Source organism: Rhinoraja longicauda, chromosome 23 (genome assembly GCF_053455715.1).
Source record: "Rhinoraja longicauda isolate Sanriku21f chromosome 23, sRhiLon1.1, whole genome shotgun sequence".
In the NCBI taxonomy this organism is placed as follows: domain Eukaryota; kingdom Metazoa; phylum Chordata; class Chondrichthyes; order Rajiformes; family Arhynchobatidae; genus Rhinoraja; species Rhinoraja longicauda.
In genome coordinates, this window is record NC_135975.1 from 28,408,648 (window position 1) to 28,433,987 (window position 25,340).

The 25,340-nt window shown below is 44.8% G+C and overlaps 1 protein-coding gene across 2 annotated transcripts in view; it reads left to right on the forward strand.

Annotated features, from left to right (window-relative positions):
* dera (deoxyribose-phosphate aldolase (putative)) overlaps positions 1–24,699 on the forward strand; it is a 43,663-nt gene extending 18,964 nt beyond the window's left edge. For both annotated transcript variants that reach the window (XM_078419943.1, XM_078419944.1), the window contains 5 exons: positions 670–804; positions 3,701–3,829; positions 21,237–21,349; positions 22,586–22,735; positions 23,742–24,699. In XM_078419943.1, the coding sequence (XP_078276069.1) occupies positions 670–804; positions 3,701–3,829; positions 21,237–21,349; positions 22,586–22,735; positions 23,742–23,798 (584 nt within the window). In that variant the 3' untranslated portion in view covers positions 23,799–24,699. The remainder of the gene's footprint in view (positions 1–669; positions 805–3,700; positions 3,830–21,236; positions 21,350–22,585; positions 22,736–23,741) is intronic.
* Positions 24,700–25,340: the final 641 nt, after the last annotated feature.

The window sequence follows — 25,340 nt, forward strand, 5'->3', positions numbered from 1 at the left end:
CTTGATCCCATCTGCCCCATGCCTCCTTCTTACTCTTGACCAGAGCCTCAATTTTGGGGGGTTTCTTTGTAGATTTGTAAGTGGTCTGTGTAAAATTGCCCCTAATGTGCATGGAGTGGATGAGAAAGTGGGATAACATAGAACTAGTGCGTTCACCAAAACTAGTAGTGGACTTCATTGGCTTTAAGCTTTAGAGATACAGGGCGGAAACAGGCCCTTTGGCCCACCGAGTCCGTGCCGACCAGCGATCACCCCGTACACAAGCACTATCCTACACACCAGGGACAATCTACTATGTCACCGAAGCCAATTAACCAACAAACCTGTACGCCTTTGGAATGTGGGAGAAAACCAGAGCATATGGAGAAATCCCACGCGGTCACACAGAGAACATATAAACTCCATACAGACAGCACCAATGGTCAGAATCGAACCAGGATCTTTAGCGCTGTAAGGCAGCAACTCTACCTCTGTGCCATTATGCTGCCCTTCTCCGCCCCCATGGAATTCTCTCAGGTCTGCTCCTGCCCTCTGACAGTGACTGCCTAGCTTCCAGTCAATGATGGATCCCTATGATGTGTTTTAATTGTTCAGTGATCGTAAATGTCCTGACAGTGTAATCTTGTTCCTTCATCATAACCGAGACTGGTTTTTTTTAATACACAATAGTGGCAACTGGCTTCCCCGCTGGACAGACCCCACTGACTTTACGCTTGCAGGAGATAACGATGGCCATTCAAGACGGGGCAACAGAGATCGATATTGTAATAAACAGAACACTGGCGCTGGGAGGCCATTGGGAAGGTGAGGGCAACTCATTGCCAAACAAGAAACTAATGATCAGATAATATTTCTTTAAAATATAACATGTATTCCTGTAATAGTCTAAGGTTGTAAAAGGCAACCTTTTTACGCCATGGGTGGCAGGTATATGGAACGAGCTGTCAGAAGAGGTAGTTGAGGCAGGTTTAAAAAGCATTTGGGCAGGTACATAGATAGGATAGGTTTGGAGGGCTAATGCAGGCAGGTGGGATTTGTGTAGTTGGGACATGTTGGTCGATGTGGGCAAATCGAAATGGAGGTCTCGTTTCCACGCTGTGTGATTCTGACTAGCTCAATTACATTTTTTTTTTAAGCAGTCATGATACTGGTTTCACCACAGTGCTTCATTGTGGGTAACTAAGCATCAGAAAATCATATAATGCCCACCATCAAATTTTCCCGCTGTAATTCCATTGTAATGAAATGGGGTATTGATGAGAGCACAGGAAAGCTAATGTCCGGTAAGTAAAGAAGAATAAAACTGATGGTAAATGATGAGGGTTGGTTTGAACATTGTTTGCTAATTTTGTTGCCAGTGAAAATACAGCAACAGACGCAGCCAGCCTCATTAAGGAAAGGTAGCCAGAAAGATTTAGTGCGCTCTAGAGCAGCGTTTCTCAACCTGGGTTACCAGGAACCCTAGGGTTCCGCGAGAGGTCGCTAGGGGTTCCGAGAGAAATAGTGATAAATAGGCTAATCATGTGTAAACGCATTTTTGAGTCATTTTTTGTGTTTAATTTCATATTCGTAATTTTATTATACACGTACGGCACATTCTTGGAAAACTCTCGGGTATTTTAATAAAGTTTTCAACCTGTTACATCATTTAAAAGTATAATAATCATAGGGAACATATTTAGCGATGTCTATACGGCGCCAGTGTGAAACGGCCTTTAGTCGTCAGTGGACAGGAGCTGTACGAGACGCAGTTTGATTTCAGTTTCTTTTTGCATTGTCAGTAAACAATAAGCGAATGCAGCGCCGGAGACTCAGGTTCGATCCTGACTACGGGCGCTGTCTGTACGGAGTTTGTACGTTCTCCCCGTGACCTGTGTGGGTTTTCTCCGAGATCTTCGGTTTCCTCCCACACTCCAAAGACGTACAGGTTTGTAGGTTAATTGGCTGGGCAAATGTTTAAAAAAAATGTCCCTAGTGGGTGTAGGAATGTGTTAATGTGCGGGGATCGCTGGGCGGCACGGACTCGGTGGGCCGAAGGGCCTGTTTCTGCGCTGTATCTCTAAATCTAAATCTTGAGAAAAACGCAAGTTATTTTTTGCTTAAACCAGTTATCAGAAAAATTTATTATGTTTGCCTTATCAACTTTAAGTTTATGAAGCAGAAAGAAAAAGATTAATAAAGATATATAATAATTTTTATGTAGGGGTTCCCTGAGACATGAAAATTATTTCAAGGGTACCGCAAGGGTAAAAAGGTTGAGAAACGCTGGCCTCAAGGGATGATTTCCTCAAATTTGATGGCCTTAAATTTATTTCTATGTTTAACAACGATATATCTGGTGCAGGCAAGTTGATTGTAGAATTATCACAATGGGCTAAGTAGGAAATAGAAAGCACAGCAGCTAGTTCACATTCCCATCATGATTTGTAAACCATATATATATACGTAGATTAGGGCTAATAAGTTAAGACGTATTCATTTTTAAGTCTTCTGACAACATGATACTTCACATTTTAAAATGTAAGTTCAAAAATTGCTCATTATTTGATTCATTACTCAGTTAACAAAAAATCAGTTTCACCTGGTTTATCAAGAGGTTTTCAGAGGTTGGTTATGCGGAGAGAATGGTGTTAAAAAGCTGAAGTTTGCATCGGTGCACTGATTGTGTTGAATGCATCTGCAAAAACTGCACTTTGCATTGGAGCTGGATATCACTGGCAGCGGCTTTTAGGTTTCCTTATTTCCTCAATGGTCAGCAGGTACAGTGAAATTCTTTTTTCACACACAGTTCAGTAAAGTAATACCTGAGCACAATCCCCGATTAGTACAAAGTGTATAGAAATAACCACATGCAAGAGTCGCCAGGTTTTGGAGCCATGTTTGAAGTCCGGTCCGTACGCCCGGTCTTCTGGAGCAGCGCCTGATCCAGGTGCTAGACTTTCCCACTGCTGGAAACATCCTCTCCACATCCCACTCTATCCAGGCCTTTCATTATCCTGTAGGTCTCAATGAGAATTCCCCCCTCATCCTTCTAAACTCCAGGAAGTACAGGTCCAGAGCCGCCAAATGCTTTCCACAGGTTAACCCAATCATCCCTGGGATCATTCTCGTAATGAACTCTGGCCGTTGTGATACTGCAGTTGATTCCACCTATCTGCATATTGCTTACAATTGCATATATGGTTTAGTGATCTGAAATGTGCTCTATCATTTGGTAGTTATGTGCATTGCAGTGATTGTGTTTTGTGAACAGAGCCCTGAGCAAGTAAACCCAACAAGTTAAAATCTCATCAACGCACGGTTCGACGTACAGGGTTTGTAGGTTAATTGGCTGAGTTAAATTTGTAAATTGCCCCTCATGTGTTGAATAATGTTGGTGCACGGGTGATCGTTTGTTGGCGCGGACACAGTGAAAGGCCCTTTTCCGCGCGCTGTATCTCTAAAGTGTAAAGCTTAAAGAATCACTGCATGCACTGGAGCATTTCACAAAGAGGCATCCATCTCCACTATGAGAGGGGGAATGTTCTCAAAAAGCTGCCAGGTTTCGCACATTGCCATACCTTATAATGCATTAGTGATAACACATTAAAGAATGTGGACAGCATGTCAGTGATAGAAAATGTGCTGGGTCAATGGGAATAGCTTGGTATTATTTCTACATTGCAATTTGCTATTTTATGTTCTTATGTGATGCTTATAGAATTGTACAAGGAAATCCAGCAGTGTCGCAACGCTTGTGAAAAGGTACACATGAAAACCATACTCGGAACCGGAGAACTGGGATCACTGGCAAACGTCTACAAAGCGAGCCTCGTGGCCATGATGGCAGGTAACATGCAATTCTGCACAATGAGGCCGCACAGTGCTTTGGTCAACGTTCAGTTGGCAGTATTCTTGCCTTTGAATATGTAGATGGGGAGTTCCAATCCATTAATTGACGTTGGCAGGTCAATATGTTCCACTGTGGTTCAGATAACTGCTCTGTTCTTTAAGAAAGTAAACTCAAGCCTGTAAATAGCCCTATTTAAAAGTCAATAACATTTCAAAGGACAGGTGTATGGCTAGGAAAGGTTTAGAGGGATATGAGCCAAACGTGGGTAACTGGAACTAGCTTAGATGGGACATCTTGGTCATCATGACCATGTTGGCCGTAAGGACTTGTTTCTGTGCTGTAATGACTCTGGCAGGCAAAGAGAGGGCTCTGTTGAATGCTTTAACACTCTGCATTAGAACAGGATATCACTGGCTGCAACATGTAGGCTTTCTTATTTAGATGGCCCATCCAAGCCAGTTCCATTTACCTGCAATGGACACAAAAAGCTGGAGTACCTCAGCGGGTCGGACAGCATCTCTGGAGAAAATGAATATGTGACATTTCGGGTCAAGACACAAACTTCTTCACACTCCAGTTTTTTGGTCTTTCATTTCCCTGCATTTGGCCACAAGTCTGTTCAAATTCTATCTCTTATATTTAATATTTTGACTTATAATTTGAATTTGATTCTAAAGTCAAATTCTGTCAATTATTGGTCCACCCTGTGGATTTAATGTAGGCAGATAGCTATTTATTTTCAAGGAATATTTGGAATAAGTAAAACATTATCTTGCCACCCTGATCTATATTTTTATTCCTAAAAGACAGATTATTTTGATTTGTGTGATCTTGTTGTCTTCAAATTGGCTATGTTAAATAACATTGTTCATGTAGCTTTGAAGTAGTTTTCAACCTAAAATAACACATTTTGTTGGTACATTTGTCTTGCTGCTTTTTTACTTTAAGCATGTAGCATTCTTCAAAAAGTCACAACTTTTGATGTGCTGGCGTACTGTCACACATCTGTAAACCAGTATTACAATCATAGTTACTACTTTGCTTGACGTCTGAACCTTTTGGTGTGAAGCTAAGAAGTGGGAGGAAATCATCGGGCGGGCCCTTGAACAGTGAGCAGCTTGCTCACTCTGCATCGCCAGAAGCTCGCGAGGATTTCTCAAGTCCTTGACATTTTGCACAGAGAGGTGTGATTTTAAATTAAAAAGGGCTGATGGGGGAATGCACAGAAATTTGCATGAGCTGCTGTCTGTAATGTTGGCATTAGCATGCTAGCTGAACCTAACGGGGAAGAAGAGCCCAACGTGTCTTAAAGTCATACTGCATGAAAACAGACCCTTTATGATGGCTCATCTACACTTCCCACCTTGCCTTGTTTGACCCATATCCCTCTCAAGCTTTCCTATCCATGCACCTGTCCAAATGTCTCTTAAATGTCGTTTTAGTACCTGGCCTCCTCAGGCAGCTCATTCCATATACCCACAACCTTCTGTGTGGAAAGGTTTTCCCTCAGTTTCCTATTAAATATTTCCCATCTTACCTTTGAATTTCACTGTACCTTAATTGGTACATGTGACAATAAACTGACCGTGAAACCTTGAAGTTATGTCCTCTGGTTCTGAATTCCCCTACTGTGGGTAAAAGACTCTCTGCATTCATCCTATCTATTCCCCTCATGATTTTATACACCTGTATAAGATCACCCCTAGACCTCCTGCTCCCAGGAATAAAGTTCTTGCATGCCCAACCTCACCCCATAGCTCAGGCCTCAGGTCCTGGGAACAGCTTGTTATCTTGTACCAAAATGGAATGTACAGGTAAATCATTCAGCTTGTTGTGCCCGTTTGAAAATGGTATTCAATTCAACCCACTCCACCACAGTTTCACTTCAACCTTGCGATTTATTTTTCCTTTGCCACAATATATATAATTACCTTGTGAAAGTTACATTTGAATCTGCTTCTCAATGTTAACGGCAGTGCTCTGTGAAGGCAGCCCATCTCCTCTCTCTTTTGCAATTTATCTTCCTCCAGTGCCCTCCTTTCCTTTCTCCTGAATGGAATAGTTTCTCTTTAGTTTAATTCAGTGACACAGCATGGAATCAGGCCCTTCGGCCCACCGTGTCCACGCTGACCCGTTCACACTTGTTCAATCTTATACCACTTTCATAATCCACTCCCTGCACACGAAGGGCAATTTACAAACCCGATTAGCCTACAAACTTGCCCGTCTTTGGTATGTGGGAGGAAACTGGAGCACTCGGAAGTCCATACGGGGAGACCCATACAGAGAGAATGTGCAAACTCCACACAGACAACACCCGAGGTCACAATTGGATCTGGGCTTCCAGTTGCTGTTAAGAAATTGTAACCCCCATATTGAATAATATATAAAACTAATCCAAACTGCTTGCAATATTGATGTTCTGTTTGGCCCTTTGCTGAATTGACCTTTTGATGTCCTTTCTATCACACCACCACTTGCACTTTACCCACCTCCTCTCCTTCACTCCATTCATCCACTGCTGAAACCACTGTAAACGCATCTTCAGATGTGGCTGGCGAAATATACTCTTACCCACTTATCCAAATCTACTCCAAGATTGGCTGGACTTTCAATTCGAACTGATAATGCTGATTTCTGATTACGTAAAACCAAAAGCTGAAGCAAGTTTCTGCTCATGCTGAATCTCTGAAATTTGAAAAGATGTTAGTGGATCACTCAACAATCATGGAGGTAGAGTGAGTGGTTTGGAGATTAGGAGATTTAATGGTGTATAAGGAATGTTACTTGCAGATCTCCACAACTCTCTTGCTGTTGCTGTAGTTACCTTTATCTACGATAGAACTTTATTTATCCCAGGTGGGAAATTGAACTGCCAACAGTTATAAAAACACTAAAAACATGATATTAAAGTGACGAGTGGAAAGGATTGGAAATGTGCAAAGATTGGGGGGGGGGGGGGGGGGAGGGAGGAGAGGCAGTCTCGATCTACCCCATGACAGAAGGGGGAGGAGTTGCACAGTTTGATAGCCACAGGGAAGAAGGATCTCCTGTGGCGTTCTGTGCTGCATCTTGGTGGAACCAGTCTGTTGCTGAAGGTACTCCTCAGGTCATGGAGGAGGTGAGATGTATTGTCCAAGAGGCTCCGCAGTTTGAGCCTCCCCTCCAAGACCACCTCCCATGAATCCAACTCCATCCCCTGGATGGAGCCAGCCTTCCTGATGAGTTTGTTGATCCTATTTGCGTCCGCAGCCTTCGCCCTGCTGCCCCAGCACACGGTAGCAAAGAAGATGGCACTGGCTACCACTGATTGGTAGAACATCTGCAGCATCTTACAGCAGATGTTGAAGGAGCAGAGCCTTCTCAAAAGGTACAGCCGGCTCTGTCCCTTCTTGTACAGGGCCTGTACAACTGGGATTCCTCCACCGGTCTCGGCTGTTTTCACAGCAATCCCGTCACCATGGCTTCAGCTGTTGACACCCGAAGATCCAGGATTTCCTCTCCAAACTCTCTGCTTTTCTTCCATTAACATATAACAGAGCTTTATTTGTCGTTCGGTACCGAAGTACCGAACGAAACTACATAGCAGTCATAGAAAAAAAAAAAGAACACAAGACACATAGCCCCAACACAAACGTCCATCACAGTGACTCCAAACACCCCCTCACTGTGATGGAGGCAACAAAACTTCCACTCTCTTCCCCACGCCCACGGACAGACAGCTCGTCCCCGACCGACCCGCACAGTCCCCGCACCGGGCGCTGAAACGTCTCGCGGCCGAACCGGGCGATGAAAGGCCCCGCGACCAAGCCTTGCGCAGCTAAGTCCCGTGGTCGAGCCGCACCGGGCGATGTCAAGTCCGCAGCCGAGCCGCACCAGCGATGAAAAGCCCCGCAGCCGAGCTGCACCGGGCGATGTTAAGCCCCGCGGCCGAGCCGCACCGGGCGATGTTAAGTCCCGCAGCCGAGCCGCACCAGCGGTGAAAAGTCCCGCAGCCGAGCTGCACCAGGCGATGTTAAGCCCCGCAGCCGAGCTGCACCGGGCGATGTTAAGCCCTGCAGCCGAGCTGCACCGGGCACTGTTAAGTCCAGCGGCCAAGCCGCACCGGGATGTAAAGTCCAGCGGCCAAGCCGCACCGGGTGATGTAAAGTCCAGCGGCCGAGCCGCAGCGGGCGATGTTAGGCCCCGCAGCCGAGCCGCACCCCGCGCCGTGAGGAAGAGAAAAGTCCCCCCACCCACACCACCACCCCCTCCCACACATACACAACCAAAAAAATATATATAAAAACCATCCCAACACCGACACACAAAAAAAAAAAAAAAAAAAAGGGAAAAAAAAGACGGACAGACTGCTAGTCAGCCGCTGCCGTTAGGCGCCGCCACATTCCTTTAAAACTACCCCCTTTGACAAAGCTCTTGGTTATCTGTCCTGTATGGCTAACAGGTCAAGTTCTGGTTGATGACTTTTTGCGATACACCTTGTAATGTTTTGTGACATTATTGGTGATATATAATTGCATGTCTGAAGAAGGATCCTGTCTCTCCATTCCCTCCATGGACGCTGCCTGACCCACTGAGTTCCTCCAGCACTTTGTCTTTTGCTTAATTTTCCAATGTCTGCAGTTACTTGTATCTCTATAAATATGTGTAATTATGTTAATGTCTTGCAACTGGAAGGTATTAAGAAGCCAAAGCTATTTTTTTCTTTATGGACACAAGGAACTGCAGATGCCGTTTTACAGAGGAAAGTCCCAAAGTGCTGGAGTTACTCAGTGGGTCAATTGCAGATGCTGTCTGACCAGCTGAGTTCCTCCAGCACTGTCCATGACAATCAAAGTGCCCCATCTAAGCTGGTCTCATTTGCCCATGTTTAATTTAGTTTAGAGACACAGTGTAGAAACAGGCCATTCGTCCCACCAGGTCCACACCGACTAGCGATCCCCATACACTAGCACAATCCTACATATTAGGGTCAATTTACAATGCTTTTACCGAAGCCAAGTAACCTACAAACCTGTACGCCTTTCGAATGTGAGAAGAAACCGGAGATCCTGGAGAAAACCCACGCGGTCACAGAGAGAACATACAAACTCCGTACGGACAGCACCCGTAGTTAGGATGGAACCCGGGTTGATGGTCACTCACTCCTGGGTTGTAATGTTCTAAGAGCAGCACTGTAAGAGTATTGACATCAACAAAGGCAGCCTGAAGGAGAACCCAACCAGAAACGTCAACTGTTCATTCCCTCCGCAGATGTTGCCTGACACGCTGACTTCCTCCAGTCCTATTGTGTTGTGCTCAAGATTCCAACATCTGCAGTTCCTCCTGTCTCTCTAAATGCATGTTATTGTTTTAATGACTTGCAAATTTAAAGATATTAAGAAGGCAAACCTCACTTTTGTTATGATAGTTATAAAGACATTATGTATTTTCAGCCCAATAAAACTCTTTGGTAGTATTCAAAAGTCCCACATTCTTGTGAATTGTAACTTTACTGTTCCTCCAAAACTGCTGAAATTAACTGTACAGTTCCTCCATGTTACAGCAGATGGCACTGTTTCTTGTAATGAAAGTAATATGGTGGCAGGAATAGGCTACATAATGGACTGAAACCTTCATAAAACTGAGAGGATCTGTGCAACGTCTTGCAAACTTGTTGAGTTTTTTGAGGAGGTGATGAGCATGATTGATAAGGATGTTGTCTACATGGATTTTAGTAAGCCATTTGATAACGACCCCCCCCCCCCCCCCCCCCCCCGGTATGCTGATCCAGAAGATTAAGATGCACAGGGTTCACAGTAACGTGGTCGCATGCATTCAGAGCCTGTTTACTGATAGAATGCAGAGCGTTGTGGTGAAAGGGCGTTATTCAGGCTGGGGTTCTGTATCCAATGTAGTTCTACAGGGATCTGTGCCGGGAGCTCTGTTGTTTGTTTTGTATATACACACACGCACACACATGCCAAACACACACACGCTCAGACACACACACGAACAGATGCACACGCAGGTACACACAGACAGACAGAGCGCATGCAGACAGACACATATATACATATACACCGATCAGCCAAAACATTATGACTTGATGAGCCAAAACATTATGACCACCTGCCTAATATGCTGTTGGTCCTCCGTGTGCAGCCCCATACGCAGCAGGGTACGATGCACTGTGTATTGTGACACATTCTTCCCATGACCACCATTAAAATTTTCTGTGACTTGTGCCACAGTCGGTTCGGACCAGACGGGATAGCCTTCATTGCCCTAGCGCATCGATGAGCCTTAGGCTCCCAACACCCTGTCGCCGGTTTGTGGTTTGTCCCTCCTCGGACCACTGTCGGTAGGTACTCACCACTGCTGACCGGGAGCACCCCACAAGCCTTGCCGTTTCAGAGATACTCTGACCCAGTCGTCTGGCCATAACAATTTGGCCCTTGTCAAAGTCTCTCAGGTCTTTACTCCTGCTCATTTCTCCTGCATCCAACACATCAATTTCAAGAACTGACTGTTCACTTGCTGCCTAATATATCCCACCCCTTGACAGGTGCCATTGTAACAAGATAATTCACTTCGCCTGTCAGTTGTCATAATGTTTTGGCTGATCGGTGAACACACCGACACTGATTTATGTGTGTGTGGGGGAGTGTATGTGTGGGTGTGGGGGGGTTGTGTGTGGGGGTTGTGTGTGGGGGGTGTGCATGTGTGCGTGCATATGTGTGTGTGTGCGCATGTGCGGGTGTGTGCGTGCGGGTGCGTGTGCGTGCATGAGTGTGTGTGGGTGTGTGCGTGTGTGAAAATGATTTGGACATATATATTGATAGTAAATTTGCAGATGACACCAAGATTATTGGAGTTGCGGATTATGGAGAAGGCTGTCAAAGTACACAGTGGGTAAAGATCATCTACAGAAATGCATGGAGAAATAGAAGATGGAGTTCAATCAGAGCGAGTGGGAGGTGTTCGACTTAGGGAGGTCAAATGTAAGGCTGTGTAGAGTTAAGTCCCTTAACAGCATTGCTGTACAGAGGGATGTTGGGATCCCAGAAAGTGACAACGCAAATAGGTAAGGGTGCAGAGGAGGTTTACCAGAATGATGCCTGAATTGAGGGTATTAGCTATAAGGAGAGGTTGTACAAACTTGGATTTTCTCTGAAAGGCTGGAGGCTGAGGGGAGACTTGATAGAAGTGTATAAAATTATGAGAGGCATAGATAGGGTAGATAGTCAGAACCTGTTCCCAGGGTGGAAATGTTAAAGACTAGAGGGCTTAGCTGTAAGGTGAGAGGGGCACAGTTTGAAGGAGATATGTGGGGCAAGTTTTTCCCCCACGGGTGGTGAGTGTCTGGGATGCGCTGCTAGGGGCAGAGGCAGATACAGTAGTGGGGTTTTAGCTAGGCACATGGATATGCAGGGAATGGAGGGGTATGGATCACATGCAGGCAGAGGAGACATGTTTAACTTGGCATCATGGCCACAGACCTTGTGGGCATAAGGGCCTGTTCCTGTGTTGTACTGTTCCATCTTCTACCTATTTATTGTTTGACCAATTGACACTGCTGACATTTTTGCCTTTGCACCTAAACGAAATGATGGTGAATTTTTGCAAGCAGCACAACAGGCCAGGATCAAATATGACAGTTGTGAACTTCTACAGTTAAAAGAAACCGCACAAATCAGTGCTGGTCCATCAAAATGGATTAGCGCCATCGCAGTCTATCAACGGCAATGGGGTTATCGACTATCAGGAAATCCCCAATGGCAGGGGAATCCCCGATCTCATGGTGAATCGCACGTTTAGGGAATACAGTGCCTGTAAACTCCTGAGAGGCATCCAATATACCCGGAAATGTGATCAGCAGGTCAGCCTGCAAGTAAGACTGAAGCACAGGAGACGACACCCTCCCCACCATCCTACTGGCCAATGTACGGTCCCTGGAAAAGTAGTTTGAGGGCTTAAGAGCAAGGCTGCTTTACCAAAGATGAGGGAACACTGTGAGCTCGGTATCACAGAGATGTGGCTCACCGCTCAGCTCCCCAGACTCAGCCATCCAGCCCAAAGGCTTCTACGTCCATCAAATGGACAGAACGGAGGCATCGTTGGAAGGGAGAGGCGGAGACGGGCGTCTGCCCCGTGGTGAGCACTTTGTGGAGCTCAGACGTGGTGATCCTGCTTAGCTCCTCCTCACCATTCCACGAACGCCTGGTGGTGAGGTGCGATCCCTTGTACATCTCGAGGGAATTGACCGCCATCAGAACCGCAGTCCACATCCCACTCCAGGCAGATGTTCATCCCGCACTGGAGGAGCTGCACACGTGGTCAATGCACATCATACCCCTTTCCTGTCATAGCCAGGGACTTCATCTTGGCCAGTTTGAAGAAGATTGAAGCCAGATTATTTACCTCATAGATTATGTTCCACCTCTGAAAAATGTCTTAAGATTGATGTATGTGTTTTGCATGAAAAAAGTAGGTTTAGTTGATTTAAAAAAAAAAGTTAATCAACCTAATTAATGATTGCAGCATCTCCATAAGAGGCTGCAATGCTGGGATCTCGAGTAAAAACCTCACTGGTGGAGGAACTCTGTGGGTCAGGCAGCATCTTTGGAGGGAATGGACAGATGGTCTTTCAGCCCAGGACCTTCGTCAGATTCCAATGTACTGTTGGTGATCAGGAGTGAATCTCTAACCCTTTCATGTTATTTATCCCCCCTTGACTAAATATATAATGTTACCATCTGAATGGTTAAATGATTTCTCAAATTATTTAGTTTAGTTTAGTTAATTGTCACATGTACAGTGAAAAGGTACAGTGAAAAGCTTTTTGGTGCATGCTATCCAGTCAGCGGAAAGACAATATATGATTATAATCGAGCTGTCCACAGTGCACAGATGCAGGATAAAGAGAATAACCTATAGTGCAGGATAAAATCCAATTAAAGATTGTTCGCAGGTCTACAATGAGGTCAATGTTAGGTCAAGACCATTCTCTGGTGGTGTGAGGATGGTTCAGTTGCCTGATTACCACTGGGAAGAAACTGTCCCTGAATCTGGAGATGTGTTTTCACACTCTGTATCTCTTGCCTGATGGGAGAGGCGAGAAGAGGGAGTGATCGGGGTGAGACTTGTCCTTGATTATGTTGGCGGCCTGCCGAGTGTAGCTGGAGTCAATGGGAGGGAGGTTGGTTTATGTGATGGTCTGGGCTACATCCACAACTCTGCAATTTCTGCGGTCTTGAACGGAGCTGTTCCCAAACCATGGTGTGATGCATCCTGATAAAATGCTTTCTACAGCACATCTGTAGAAGTTGGTGAGAGTTGTTGGGGACATGTCAAACTTCCTAAGCCTTCTAAGGAAGTAGAGGTGTTGGTGTGCTTTCTTGGTCATTGCTTCAATCTGGCTAATCTAGAGCAAGTTGCTGGTGATATTTACTCCTTGAAACATTGCAGGGTGTTTACTCACTTCATGTTTGACTATCCTAATGGTTTTTTGCAAGACACAATCCGAATAACTTTTGCACGCTGTGCATTAACAATGATTGCATAAGCCCAAATCCCTAAAGAATAGTGGTTTCCATTCACTTTCCATTGTCCTTTATTCATTACTTGGGGGTTTTAAGGCATTTAAGAGTATTACAGCATGGTAATAGGCCCTTCAGCCCAATTTTCCCATGCCGACCGAGATATCCCACCTACAGTCCCATTTGCACGGTGGCGCAACGGTAGAGTTGCTGCCTTACAGCGAATGCAGCGCCGGAGACTCAGGTTCGATCCTGACTATGGGTGCTGTACTGTAAGGAGTTTGTACGTTCTCCCCGTGACCTGCGTGGGTTTTCTCCGAGATCTTCGGTTTCCTCCCACACTCCAAAGACGTACAGGTATGTAGGTTAATTGACTGGGTAAATGTAAAAATTGTCCCTAGTGTGTGTAGGATAGTGTTAATGTGCGGGGATCACTGGGCGGCGCGGACTTGGTGGGCCGAAAAGGCCTGTTTCCGCGCTGTATCTGAAATATGAAAATATGAAAATAAATATAAATATTTGCCCACATTTGGCCCATATCCCTCCCAACACTTTCCTATCCATGTACCTTTCCAAATATCTTCTACATGCTGTTAATGTACTTGCTGTGACCACTTCTTCCAGCAACTCGTTCCATACACCTACCAACGACCGTGTGGAAAACGTTGCCCCTCAGGTTCCTATTAAATCTTTCCCCTCTCACCTTAAACCTAAGCTATGTTTTAAGTACAACCCTATTTTTAGGTCCTCGGGGTCAAAATCTGGAGGAATATTTTTGAATGGCTGTTTGTTGGGGTTTGTTGGCAAACAGCTTGAATTGTGTAGCAAAGTGTAAAGTCATTTGGTATCTATTAAGAAAATAAAATTGCTCCCTTGGTTTGATCATTCTCCAGGACTAAAGACTGAAAAACACCAAGGAATAGCGAGAAGCATTGACCCAGAATTCACACACTAAATGTTGGCCTGTTTTACTCTTTGCCCCATTGAATAGATTTTTTAGATTTAGATTTAGAGAATAGTTTTCAGTGTTCCTGAGAAACGTGGGTTCCCGCAACTTGCAGCTTTTCCATTTGTTGCAGTCCGAAGCTCCATCATCGGCTTCCCATTGATGTAAGATTTCCATGTCGGTGCTTCCATGGAACTCTGCAAACTTCCCTTGGGAGCATTGAGGAAGCTGTGTGAGATTCTTCTGGCAACGATTCACATTCATTATTGGAAGTCCACCAGACATTCATGCACAGCGTAGAGTGAGCGTGGCTCTGAGCCATGGCGAGATTGGGGCTGTGTTCCGAAACTCATGATGGCTCCTAATATGTTTACTTGCTTCCTCGCGTACATCTAATGAACAATGGTCTAATAAACTAACACTAACTTGTTTTGTACAGAGTGCAGTAATCTCTCAGTTTAGCTCCATAATACTAGTTAAATCACTAAACCATTTGGTTTTAATTGGCTCCTGAATGATCTTGTAATCAGTTTTTACCATAAGGGATTAAAACCCTATGATATTCAACTTGCTTCTGACCCCCCCCTCCATTACCTCTTTTCCCTCCATTCCCCTCCAATGCCTCTGGATATTTCTGAGTGGAGAAACCACAATTCTCAGGCTAAAGGAAAACAGAATCAGATTTTTTTAGAAATCAGTTATAAAAAGGAAAGCTGGGACTCAAAGGACCACAATATAATTTCTGCCATTTTATCATAATTGCAGATAAAGCTGATTATAACTAATTGCATACTGATCTACTTTAGAAATTAATTTAACACTTTGTTCCAAATAATGGATTTTTATTTCATCTGTTCCATTTGCAATAAATAATTCGTGACTTGGAATTTTAAAATGAGAGTAATAATTTAATGCATTAATCTTCGGAGTCAGTAATTTTATATCACTCTTCACAGTCTTTGGTTTGCAAATGAATTGTATTTTAATTCTCAAAAATGTATTTAAAAAGCATTAGCCATTACGTGATAATTAAGAGAGATGAATACAAAGGAAATAACACATACAGTGCCCTCCATAATGTTTGGGACAAAGACCTATCATTTATTTATTTGCCTCTATACTCCACAATTTGAGATTTGTAATGGAAAAAAATCACATGTGGTTAAAGCGCGCATTAATGAACTGAAAAATGTTAATCTTGTCCTGTTTAGTGACGAGGTGCAGAATTGCAGCTAAAACCCTTGGAGAACTGAAGCAAATGAATTTGGTACTGAGTGTAATTAAGATACATTGTGAAGCATTGAGAATAAGAATGTTATCTATCTATTTCATCAAAAGCTCATTATTAAATGTCAAAAGAAGTCATCTGGTTATGGGTTGTATTAAACTATCTCGAGATGGATTTGCCTGTGTTAAAATGGAGTAAAAAGCCTCACTCAAACCATACAAAATTTCGGAATTTCTACTTGCAGATCTCTACAAAAATAACAATTTTAACATTTAAAATGTTTTAAATGTTCATTTTGGGGCGTCAGAACAGTGGTGCAGCTGGTAGAGCTGCTGCCTCACAGCACCAGAGACCCAGGTGCAATCGTGACCGCGGGTGGTGTCTGTATATTGCACGTTCTCTCTGTGACCATGTGGGTTTTCACCAGGCCCCAAAGACGTGCGGGTTCGTAAGTTAATTGGCCTCTCTAAATTGCTCCCAGTGTGTGGGGAGTGGATGTGAAAGTGGGATAACATAGAACTAGTGTAAATGGGGTGGTCGATGGTCAGCGTGGGTTCAAGAAGCCGAAGGGCCTGTTTCCGTGCTAGGCTCGAGCCCTGGTATCTGGCACTGTGAGTCAGCGGCTCTACCAGCTATGCCACTGTGCCTCCTTAGGTTCTCACCCCTAAACCTAATCCTACCTCATGCGGCAAACTAGCCAACTCAAACCGTGCTAACATCGCTCTGCCTTATAATTGCTTGCTGTGCTTGCCGTTATGTTTTTATGATGGTGTACTTAAGAACGCAGAAATCCTCCCCAAGAATGTAGAAATAGGAAACTGCAGATGCTGGTTTATTAAAAAAAAGTGCTGGAATAGCTCAAGGGGTCAGGCAGCGTCTCTGAAGAACATGGATTTGTAACGTCTCTGGTCGAGATTCAAGATCCCTCTGGACACCACTTTCTCATTATTTAATATATATTTGGCCCTTTTTCCATCCAATCTCGACTGATAGTTTGGAACAGATGTTCTCTCCTCCGTCCAAGTACTTTAACTTAATTTCCTCTGCTTGATGTTGGCTACCTCATACTTTGTATTAAAAATATGAAATGGAATGTAGGAGCAGTCTGTTTGTCCTCGTGCCAACGTTTTACCTCATCAACTCTTACCTCAACTAATTACATATCCCTAAGTTTAGGTTTATTATTGTCATGTGTACCGAGGTACAGTGCAAGGCTTTGTTTTGCATGCCATCAAACAGGTAAGATATACCATATTCATATACCATCAAACAGATAAGATATATGATCATACTCAAGTAGAGTGGCACGGTAGCACAGCTGGTAGTGTAGCTGCCTCACAGCACCAGAGACATGGGCTTGATCCTGACCTCAGATGCTGTCTGAGTGGAGTTTGCATGTTCTCCCTGGGAACACATGGGTTTTCATCCGGGTGCTCCGGTTTCCTCCCACGTCTTGAATACGTGTGGGTTTGTAGATTAATTGACCTCTGTAAGTTGCCTCGAGAGTGTAGGGAGTGGATGTGAAAGTTGGATGGCAAAGAACTAGTGTGATAGGTAATCGATGGTTGGCGTGGACTCAATGGGCCGAAGGCCATGTTTCCCATGTTGTATCTCTGAACTAAACTAAACAATAGAGAGAGCAAAGGGGAAGATACATAGTCTCGTACTCGAAAATTGATCACTCTCGACCTTGAATATTGCCAGTTCTCCTAATTGAGAGATTCCAAATACTCACTGCTCTCAGGGTGCAGAAATGTATTTGCATCTGCCTTGCATGGCCTTTCCGTGAGTGACTGATCCAATTTAGGGATCTTGTGTGGGATGGGGATCAGAATTGGGCGATGAAGGAGCAGGTGGGGAGGGATAGGTGGGTAAATATTGAATGCTCATATCATTGATTGTCCAGCACACCAGTCAACAAGTAGAGGTAGTAAATACTGAACTTTCTTTCCCTAATCACTTTAAAAATATTGTTTGGAGTTTTTCAAGAAGCAGAGGACAGAGCCATAAGTCTAGCTACTTCTAGCCACAAGTCGCAGTGTTTATTATTAATAGCAAGGTCAGAATCTGTGCCCTCTCCCTGCACCCAGCCACTCCCTGAAACCAAGGACAGCACACATTCCTCCAGTGAAGCCGTTCATTGGTTCAGATATCATCTAAAAACGTTAATTACCTATCTTCATAAATAAGCAACTCTTTAGTTCAGTTTTGTTTAGATTGGAAATGCAACACGGATAACAGGTCCTTCGGCCCACTGAGCCCACACCGATCAGCAGTCACTGTGCACTAACACTAACTTACATACACTAGGGACAATTTACAGAAGCCAATTAACCTATAAACCTGTGGGAGGAAACCAGAGATCTCCGAGAAAACCCACGCAGGTCACGGGGAGAACGTGCAAACTCCCCGTACAGACAGCACCCGTATTCAGGATTGAACCCAGGTCTCTGGCGCTGTAAGGCAGCAACTCTACCACTGCGCCACCGTGCCGCCTTTAAACACAGCGGTTACTTTTTTCCTGTCGATCGTGCTCTGAATATGGACATCTTAATTGGAACCTGAAGGACAACTTTTTTACACAGAGGGTGGCGGGTATATTGAACAAGCTGCCAGAGGTGGTAGCTGAGGCTGGTACTATAACAACATTTAAAAGACACTTGGACTGGGTTTAGAGGAATATGGACCAAATATGGGCAGGTAGGGCTAGTGCAGATGGGGCACAGCTAAAGCAGATCACACTGAATCTCCCCGTCGGTTATCTGTGGAATGGACAAGGCGATGTGATGAGTGGGTGTGATATTATCCACAAGGAAGGATCAGTCAGTGGCTGGAGTGCATGGAGGAGACGGCGGGGGGTGGCGGCTTTGGCAGGCTAGCCAAACTTCCCAGTGCTTCAAACATCACCGTCTCCATTGCAAAAGGTTGATGTCCCATTTGGTGGGGGCTTCACCTCGCTGTTATCTTCTGTTATCCGCTCACGTGCATTTCCAACCCCAGATAATAAGCCCTTCGCAGTATGTTTGAAGGCTTACTCCTTGGAATCCTTCTGAGGTTTGCCTGTGGCCAGATCAAAGCCATTTGACTCTTACAATGCTATTCTCCGGAGATCATGCCCAAATCCTACCGGCTTTACTTGGCAAGCTGCCTCTTGCAGAGGGTAGTCTGTTGGATGGCTTCCAATGATAGGGAGACATAGAGCTGCATGAGAAAGGTAAGCTCCACAACACCCACCCATGCCTTATCTTCCACACACACACTTCCCTCTGAATAGATGGGCTGCTGGTGACCTTGGTTCTGCACACTCAACATGGTCACTGTGGCACTCTTCTCTGCACACAGCGTAGATGGGGTTCACTCTCTGGCACATTGCATTTTGAGCTTGTTTTAGGATCTCATCCAAAATACCTTACAGAAATCTGATGCCTGTTAGAAGAGGTGCATGGATTTCCCTTGTCCTACGCTTTGGTCCAGTTGAAAAGATGTCAGGATGCTAATGCAGGACAGACGCAGATTAAACCATTAAACGGTTAAATGTTTCTATACACACACACACTCTCACTCACTCTCGCACACTCACTTGCTCACACACACTCTCACTCACTCTCACACTCACACACACTCTCATACACACTCACACACATTCTCAAACAGATCTGAAGAATCATCCCGACCCGAAACATCACCCATCCATTTTCTCCAGAATGCTGCCTGACCTGCTGAGTTACTCCAGCACTGTGTCTATGTTTGGTATACACCAGCATCTGCAGTTCATTGTTATTACTGATTAAACCATCCTGGGCACGCACTTATTTTTAATGTACAACGTACTTACTCATTCCCTCATTGCAATAAGGCCTCTTGCAAACTGGAGGAACAGCACCTCGCATTCCAGTCAGGCAGCTTACAACACAACGGTATGAACATTGAATTCTCCAATTTCAAGTCAAGCACCCCTTTTTGGGGCAGTAACTCCTGCAGATCCCTTATATGGTGGGCAAGACCATGATGGACCAAGCAGTGTCTACCACCCTCTGGAACCATCGACTCCACAGTCAAAAAGGCCCAACAGAGGATGTACTTCATGCGGCAACTGAGGAAACACAATCTGCCACAGGCAATGGTGGTCCAATTCTATACTGCTACCATGGAGCCGTCTTCACCTTCTCCATCATGGTCTCCATCATTCTCAGCCACCAAGCACGACATCCGGAGGCTGCATGGAATCGTTCGCTCAGCTGAGAAGGTTGTTGGCTACAACCTTCCCCCCCATTGACAAACTGTACACTGCAAGGGCCAGGAAGCGAGCGGGTAAGATCATCTCTGACCCCTCTCACCCCTCTCACCCTGGCCACAAACTCTTTGAAGCACTTCCCTTTGGAAGGCGACTCCAGACTGTCAAAGCAGCCACAGCCGGACATAAAAACAGCTTTTTTCCACGAGTGGTAGTTCTACTCAATAACCAAAGTCTGTAGTCTCTTTTTTGCTCTGGTTTACTTTCACCCACATGTTTACACCGTAATGGTGTATCCTTATAGTTTTGATGTGTTTATGCTTTATTCTTAATTGTTAACTGTATGTTTGTGTTGTCGTTTGTGAGCGGAGCACCAAGGCACATTCCTTGTATATGCACCTACTTGGCCAATAAACCTATTCATTCATTCATTCAATCATTCATTCATGGGCATTCGAGTTGCCCAGGTTAAATGGCACAATGGCTGCACTTAAATATTAGGCAAGATTGTTTGCTGAAGTCTATGAGGATAACCTTCACATCAAGTGTCATTACCAACTGAACCACAATGTTCCTTGATTTCATCCCCACTATCTTCTAACTTCTTTCGATCTTTTCCATTTTGAGACTATGCTGTTCATATTAATTACATTTTGGCTCAGCGCATTCATTCTTTTTTAAATTTCTTTGACTCCATTACTACCAGCCAAATGGAATTCTTGGAGAAATGTAGTACTTGCATTTAATTTTACCAACGCTATTAATTATAATTATTTTTATTATTTAACAACATTGTTATCAAATCGTTCGTGAAACCAATTCTAGAGTTAAGAAGCGGTAATGCAAGGAACTGCAGATGCGGGAATCTTGAGCAAAATACAAAGTGCTGGAGGAACTCAGAGGGTCAGGCGGCATATGTGGAGGGAATGGACAGGCGACGTTTCGGGTCAAGACCTTTCACTCACACTCATGCACGCTCACTCACTCACCCTTAAACAGAAAAGGACCCAGACTGAAACGTGTGTCCATTCCTTCCACAGATACTGCATGATCCGTTGAGTTCCTACAACACTTTTCCACAGTTAAGAGCTTTAAGTAGTGTAAGTTTGCAGCCCGGTGGTATGAACGTCGACTTCTCCAACTTTAGATAGCTCCTCTGTCCCTCCCTTCCCCTCCTCCTTCCCAGATCTCCCTCTATCTTCCTGTCTCTATCTATATCCTTCCTTTGTCCCGCCCCCCTGACATCAGTCTGAAGAAGGGTCTCGACCCGAAACGTCACCCATTCCTTCTCTCCCGAGATGCTGCCTGACCTGCTGAGTTACTCCAGCATTTTGTGAATAAGAGCTTTAAGTAGTTGTGCAGAATTTCTATCCGATGATACTTTATTTGAAAATATATCTCATAAAAAAAAAGGCTTTTACTTTACTAACTTCAAAGATAATTTTCAATGACGTTGTTTCCTTCTTTATTTTAAGGTTCTGATTTTATAAAAACATCTACAGGAAAAGAAGGGGTAAACGCCACATTTCCTGTTGCCCTGGTGATGGTACGGGCTATCAGAAACTATCACAAGAGGACAGGTTACAAGGTACAACAATAGACTAGGTGCAGGAGTAGGTCATTCAGCCCTTCGAGCCAGCACCGCCATTCAATGTGATCATGGTTGATCATTCTCAATCAGTAACCCTTGACTCCGCTATCATTAAGAGCTTTATCAAACTCTCTCTTGAAAGCATCCAGAGAATTGGCCTCCACTGCCTTCTGAGGCAGAGAATTCCACAGCTTCACAACTCTCTGAGTGAAAAGGTTTTTCCTCATCTCCGTTCTAAATGGCCTACCCTTTATTCTTAAACTGTGGCCCCTGGTTCGGGACTCCCCCAACATCAGGAACTTTTTTTTTCTGCCTCTAGTGTGTCCAATCCCTTAATAATCTTATATGTTTCAATAAGATCCCCTCTCATCCTTCTAAATTCCAGAGTACACAGTGGGTAAAGAATACACAGTGGCAAATGTGAAGCCAGAGGAAGGGAGATAGGTGGAAGGAGATGGGGGGGGGGGGGGGTGGAAGGACAAGGGGGGTGGATAATAGGAGGAATAGGTGCACATCCAGGTGAGGCACAGGGAAGAGAAGAAGGGAAGGGGGGGGAGGGGGAGATCAGTTCAAGAAAAACTGTTTTTTACCCACAATATCCACCAGTACACACCGTGGTGCGTAGGGATGCAATGTTCACACCGTTGGGATGTAAGCTACTTCTTCCTTTTGTCTCCTTTAGCCTCCTCTTGTCTTCTTTTCACTTCTAGCCTTTGTTCAACTATCTGCCAAATATACCCCCCCCTTACCTGTATCCACGTATCACTTACCAGGCTTTGTCCCACCCCCAGCTTTCCCCCCCCCCCCCCCCCCCCCACTACAATCTGTCTAACCTGAAAAGTCACCTATACATGTTCTCCGGAGATGCTGCCTAACCCACTACTCCAGCACTTTGTGTCTTGCTTTTGAGAATGTCTTGAGAGTGCATTTGTGAGCTGAAACCTTGGCAGCTCAGTTTATCGTCACGTGTGCCAAGGTACACTGAACAGCTAGGCAGTCAGCGGAAAGACAATACATGATTACAATCCAGCCACTTACGTGTTAAGGGAATAACGTTTCGTGCAAGGTAAACCCTGTAAAGTCCGATCAAAGATAGTCCGAGGGTCACCAATGAGGTCGATAGTAGTTCAGCATCGCTCTCTGGTTGAGGTGGGATGTCTCCGTTACCTGATAACAGCTGGGAAGAAACGGTCCCTGAATCTGCCTCCCTCAATGTTATCTTGTGCCTTGTAGGTTGGGTTTAAACCGGCAGGCGGCATTCGCAAAGCAAAGGATGCGCTGTCCTGGCTGACGTTGATGAAGGAAGAGCTGGGCGATTCCTGGCTCACCCCACAACTCTTCCGATTGGGGGCCAGTACTTTGCTGACGGACATCGAAAGACAGGTTAGGATTCCAGTAGAACTTTTAATAAACTTTCATAATGCTGCTTATGCTTTTGGCAATGTTTGTTGACCTGCCGAGAATGTCTGTTAAATGCGTAATCATCGGATGAGGCATTGAGTTGAAGAGTCAGTAAGTCATGATGTGCGGGGGGATCATGGGTCCCTGATAAAGGCTGGCAAAGAAGGCATACGGTATGCTGCTTTCATAGGCCAGAGCATTGAGTATGAGCCAGGACGTCATGTTGCAGCTTCATAGGACTTTGGTTGGGTCGAATTTGGAGTATCATGTGCAGTTCTGGTCATGAGAGCAAAGATGTGGAGACTGAGGAGGGTGTAGAAGAGGGTGTACAAAGCAGCCTTGAATAGATGGTATTAACTACAACGAGAGGTTGGACAAACTTGGACTGTGTGCTCTGGAGCATCAGATAATAATAAAATTATGAGATGCACAGATAGGGTAGATCGTTAGAACCTTTTTCTATGGATGGAAACGTGAAAGACTAGGGGGCATAGCTTAAAGGTGAGAAGGGCAAAGTCTAAAGGAGATGTGCGGGGGAAGTTTTTGACACAGAGGATGGTGGGTGCCTGGAACATGCTGCAAGGGGTGGTGGTGGAGGCAGATACAATAGTGGCATTTCAGAAGTTTTAGATAGGCACAGGGAATGGGGGGATATGGATCACATGGAGGGATATGGATCACATGCAGGGAATGGAGGGATATGGATCACATGGAGGGATATGGTTCACATGCAGGTAATGGAGGGATATGGATCACATGGAGGGATATGGTTCACATGCAGGTAATGGAGGGATATGGATCACATGGAGGGATATGGTTCACATGCAGGTAATGGAGGGATATGGATCACATGCAAGCAAAGGAGATGAGTTTAACTTGACCGTGTTCGGCATTGACGTTGTGGGCTGAAGGGCCTGTCCCTGTGCTGCACTGTGCTATGTTCTGCTTTTAAATGCGCTTTTATACAGTTTAAATTTTTTTCCCTCAGATCTATCATCACGTGACAGGAAGGTATGCGGCAGCTCATGAGTTGCCCATGGCTTGAAAGGACGTGTGTCACTGCTAGAATATGCTCGTGTGTTCTCAGTCTCTCAATCATTCCTTACCTTCTGACTCTTGCTGCCGCTGGAACTTTGAAAATACGAATCTGTTCCAGTTTTTAAAAAGCATCAGTTTTGTTATATTCCTTGCCTCTTCTTCACATGGCCCTGCTCTGAACAAGTTTGTCGGGAGGGCTAAAATGTGTATATTTTTAAGTAATTTGATCAAGTGAGGTTGAAGAAATTCGCCTTTTAATTAATGTTCTCTGAAAGATTTAAAAGTGTGTTGAGGTAGTAAATGGATAATCTCTAAGTGTAAGTGCTGTACATGGCGACTGGCTCAGTTAAATATCGATCTATTTGCTCCCGACTGTGCACTACACATCCTCTGATGATCCCACGCCTGCAGTCAATCCCCTTCCTCTTGGGAAACTGGCTCCCTGAAGTGGGGTTGCAACATGAATTCTGATCCGCAGATAGACACGAAATGCAGGAGTAACTCATCGGGTCAGGCAGCATCTCAGGAGAAAAGGAATAGGTGATGTTTCGGGTCGAGACCCTGAAAGACTCTGAAGTCCTTCAGTCTGAAGAAGGCTCTCGACCCGAAACGTCACCTATTGCTTTTCTCCAGAGATGCTGCCTGACCCGCTGAGTTACTCCTGCATTTCGTGTCTATCTTTGGTGTAAACCAGCATCTGCAGTTACTTCCTACACATGAATTCAAATCCACACTGCTGGAATTATAGGATCACCAAATCTACCATTTGGAGGCAAATTGGCCAAAAATTTGCAGCTGTCTGTTAGGAGACATTGTGGACTTTAGCAATACCCGCCTGCACTGTAAATCACATTAACCTCAGTAACGAATATCAGGAAACGTTGATAATTTTCAATGTTTAATAAAAATGAAACCTATTAAAATATATGTAGTCTGAATTTTTTTCATTCATTGCTCTTTTTTATTAAATCGATTCATTATTTGGTGAGTGCTTTCCTTTGCACGTTCATTCTGTCTGCTAGGGTGACCCTGAGCTTCCAGTCCCACCCCTCCTTAATTCTCTGTCCCACTCCCTCTGTGAAGTCTGCCTTCAGGTTTAGGTCCATTATGGTCACGTGCACCGAGGTACAGTGAAAAGCTTTTGTTTGCGCGCTATCCAAACAGATCGGATAATACTGTGCATAAATACCCAAGCCAAGTTCAAGAGCACCAGGTAGAACGGAAAGGAAGATACAGAGTGCAAAATATAGCTCTCGGCGTTCTAGATGGTGCAGGAGTGGCAGCTTCCTATTGCAGCACCAATGCTCAGAGATACAACATGGAAGCAGGCCCTTCGGCCCACCGAGTCCGCACCATCCATCAACCACCCGTTTACACTAGCTCTATGATATCCCACTTTTGCATCCACCGGTGGCAATTCACAGAGGGCCAATTAACGTACAAACCCGCATGTCTTTGGGACGTGGGAGGAAACCGGAGGACCCGGGGGTAACCCACTCGGTCACAGAGAGAATGTGCAAGCTCTACACAGACAGCACCCGAGGTCAGG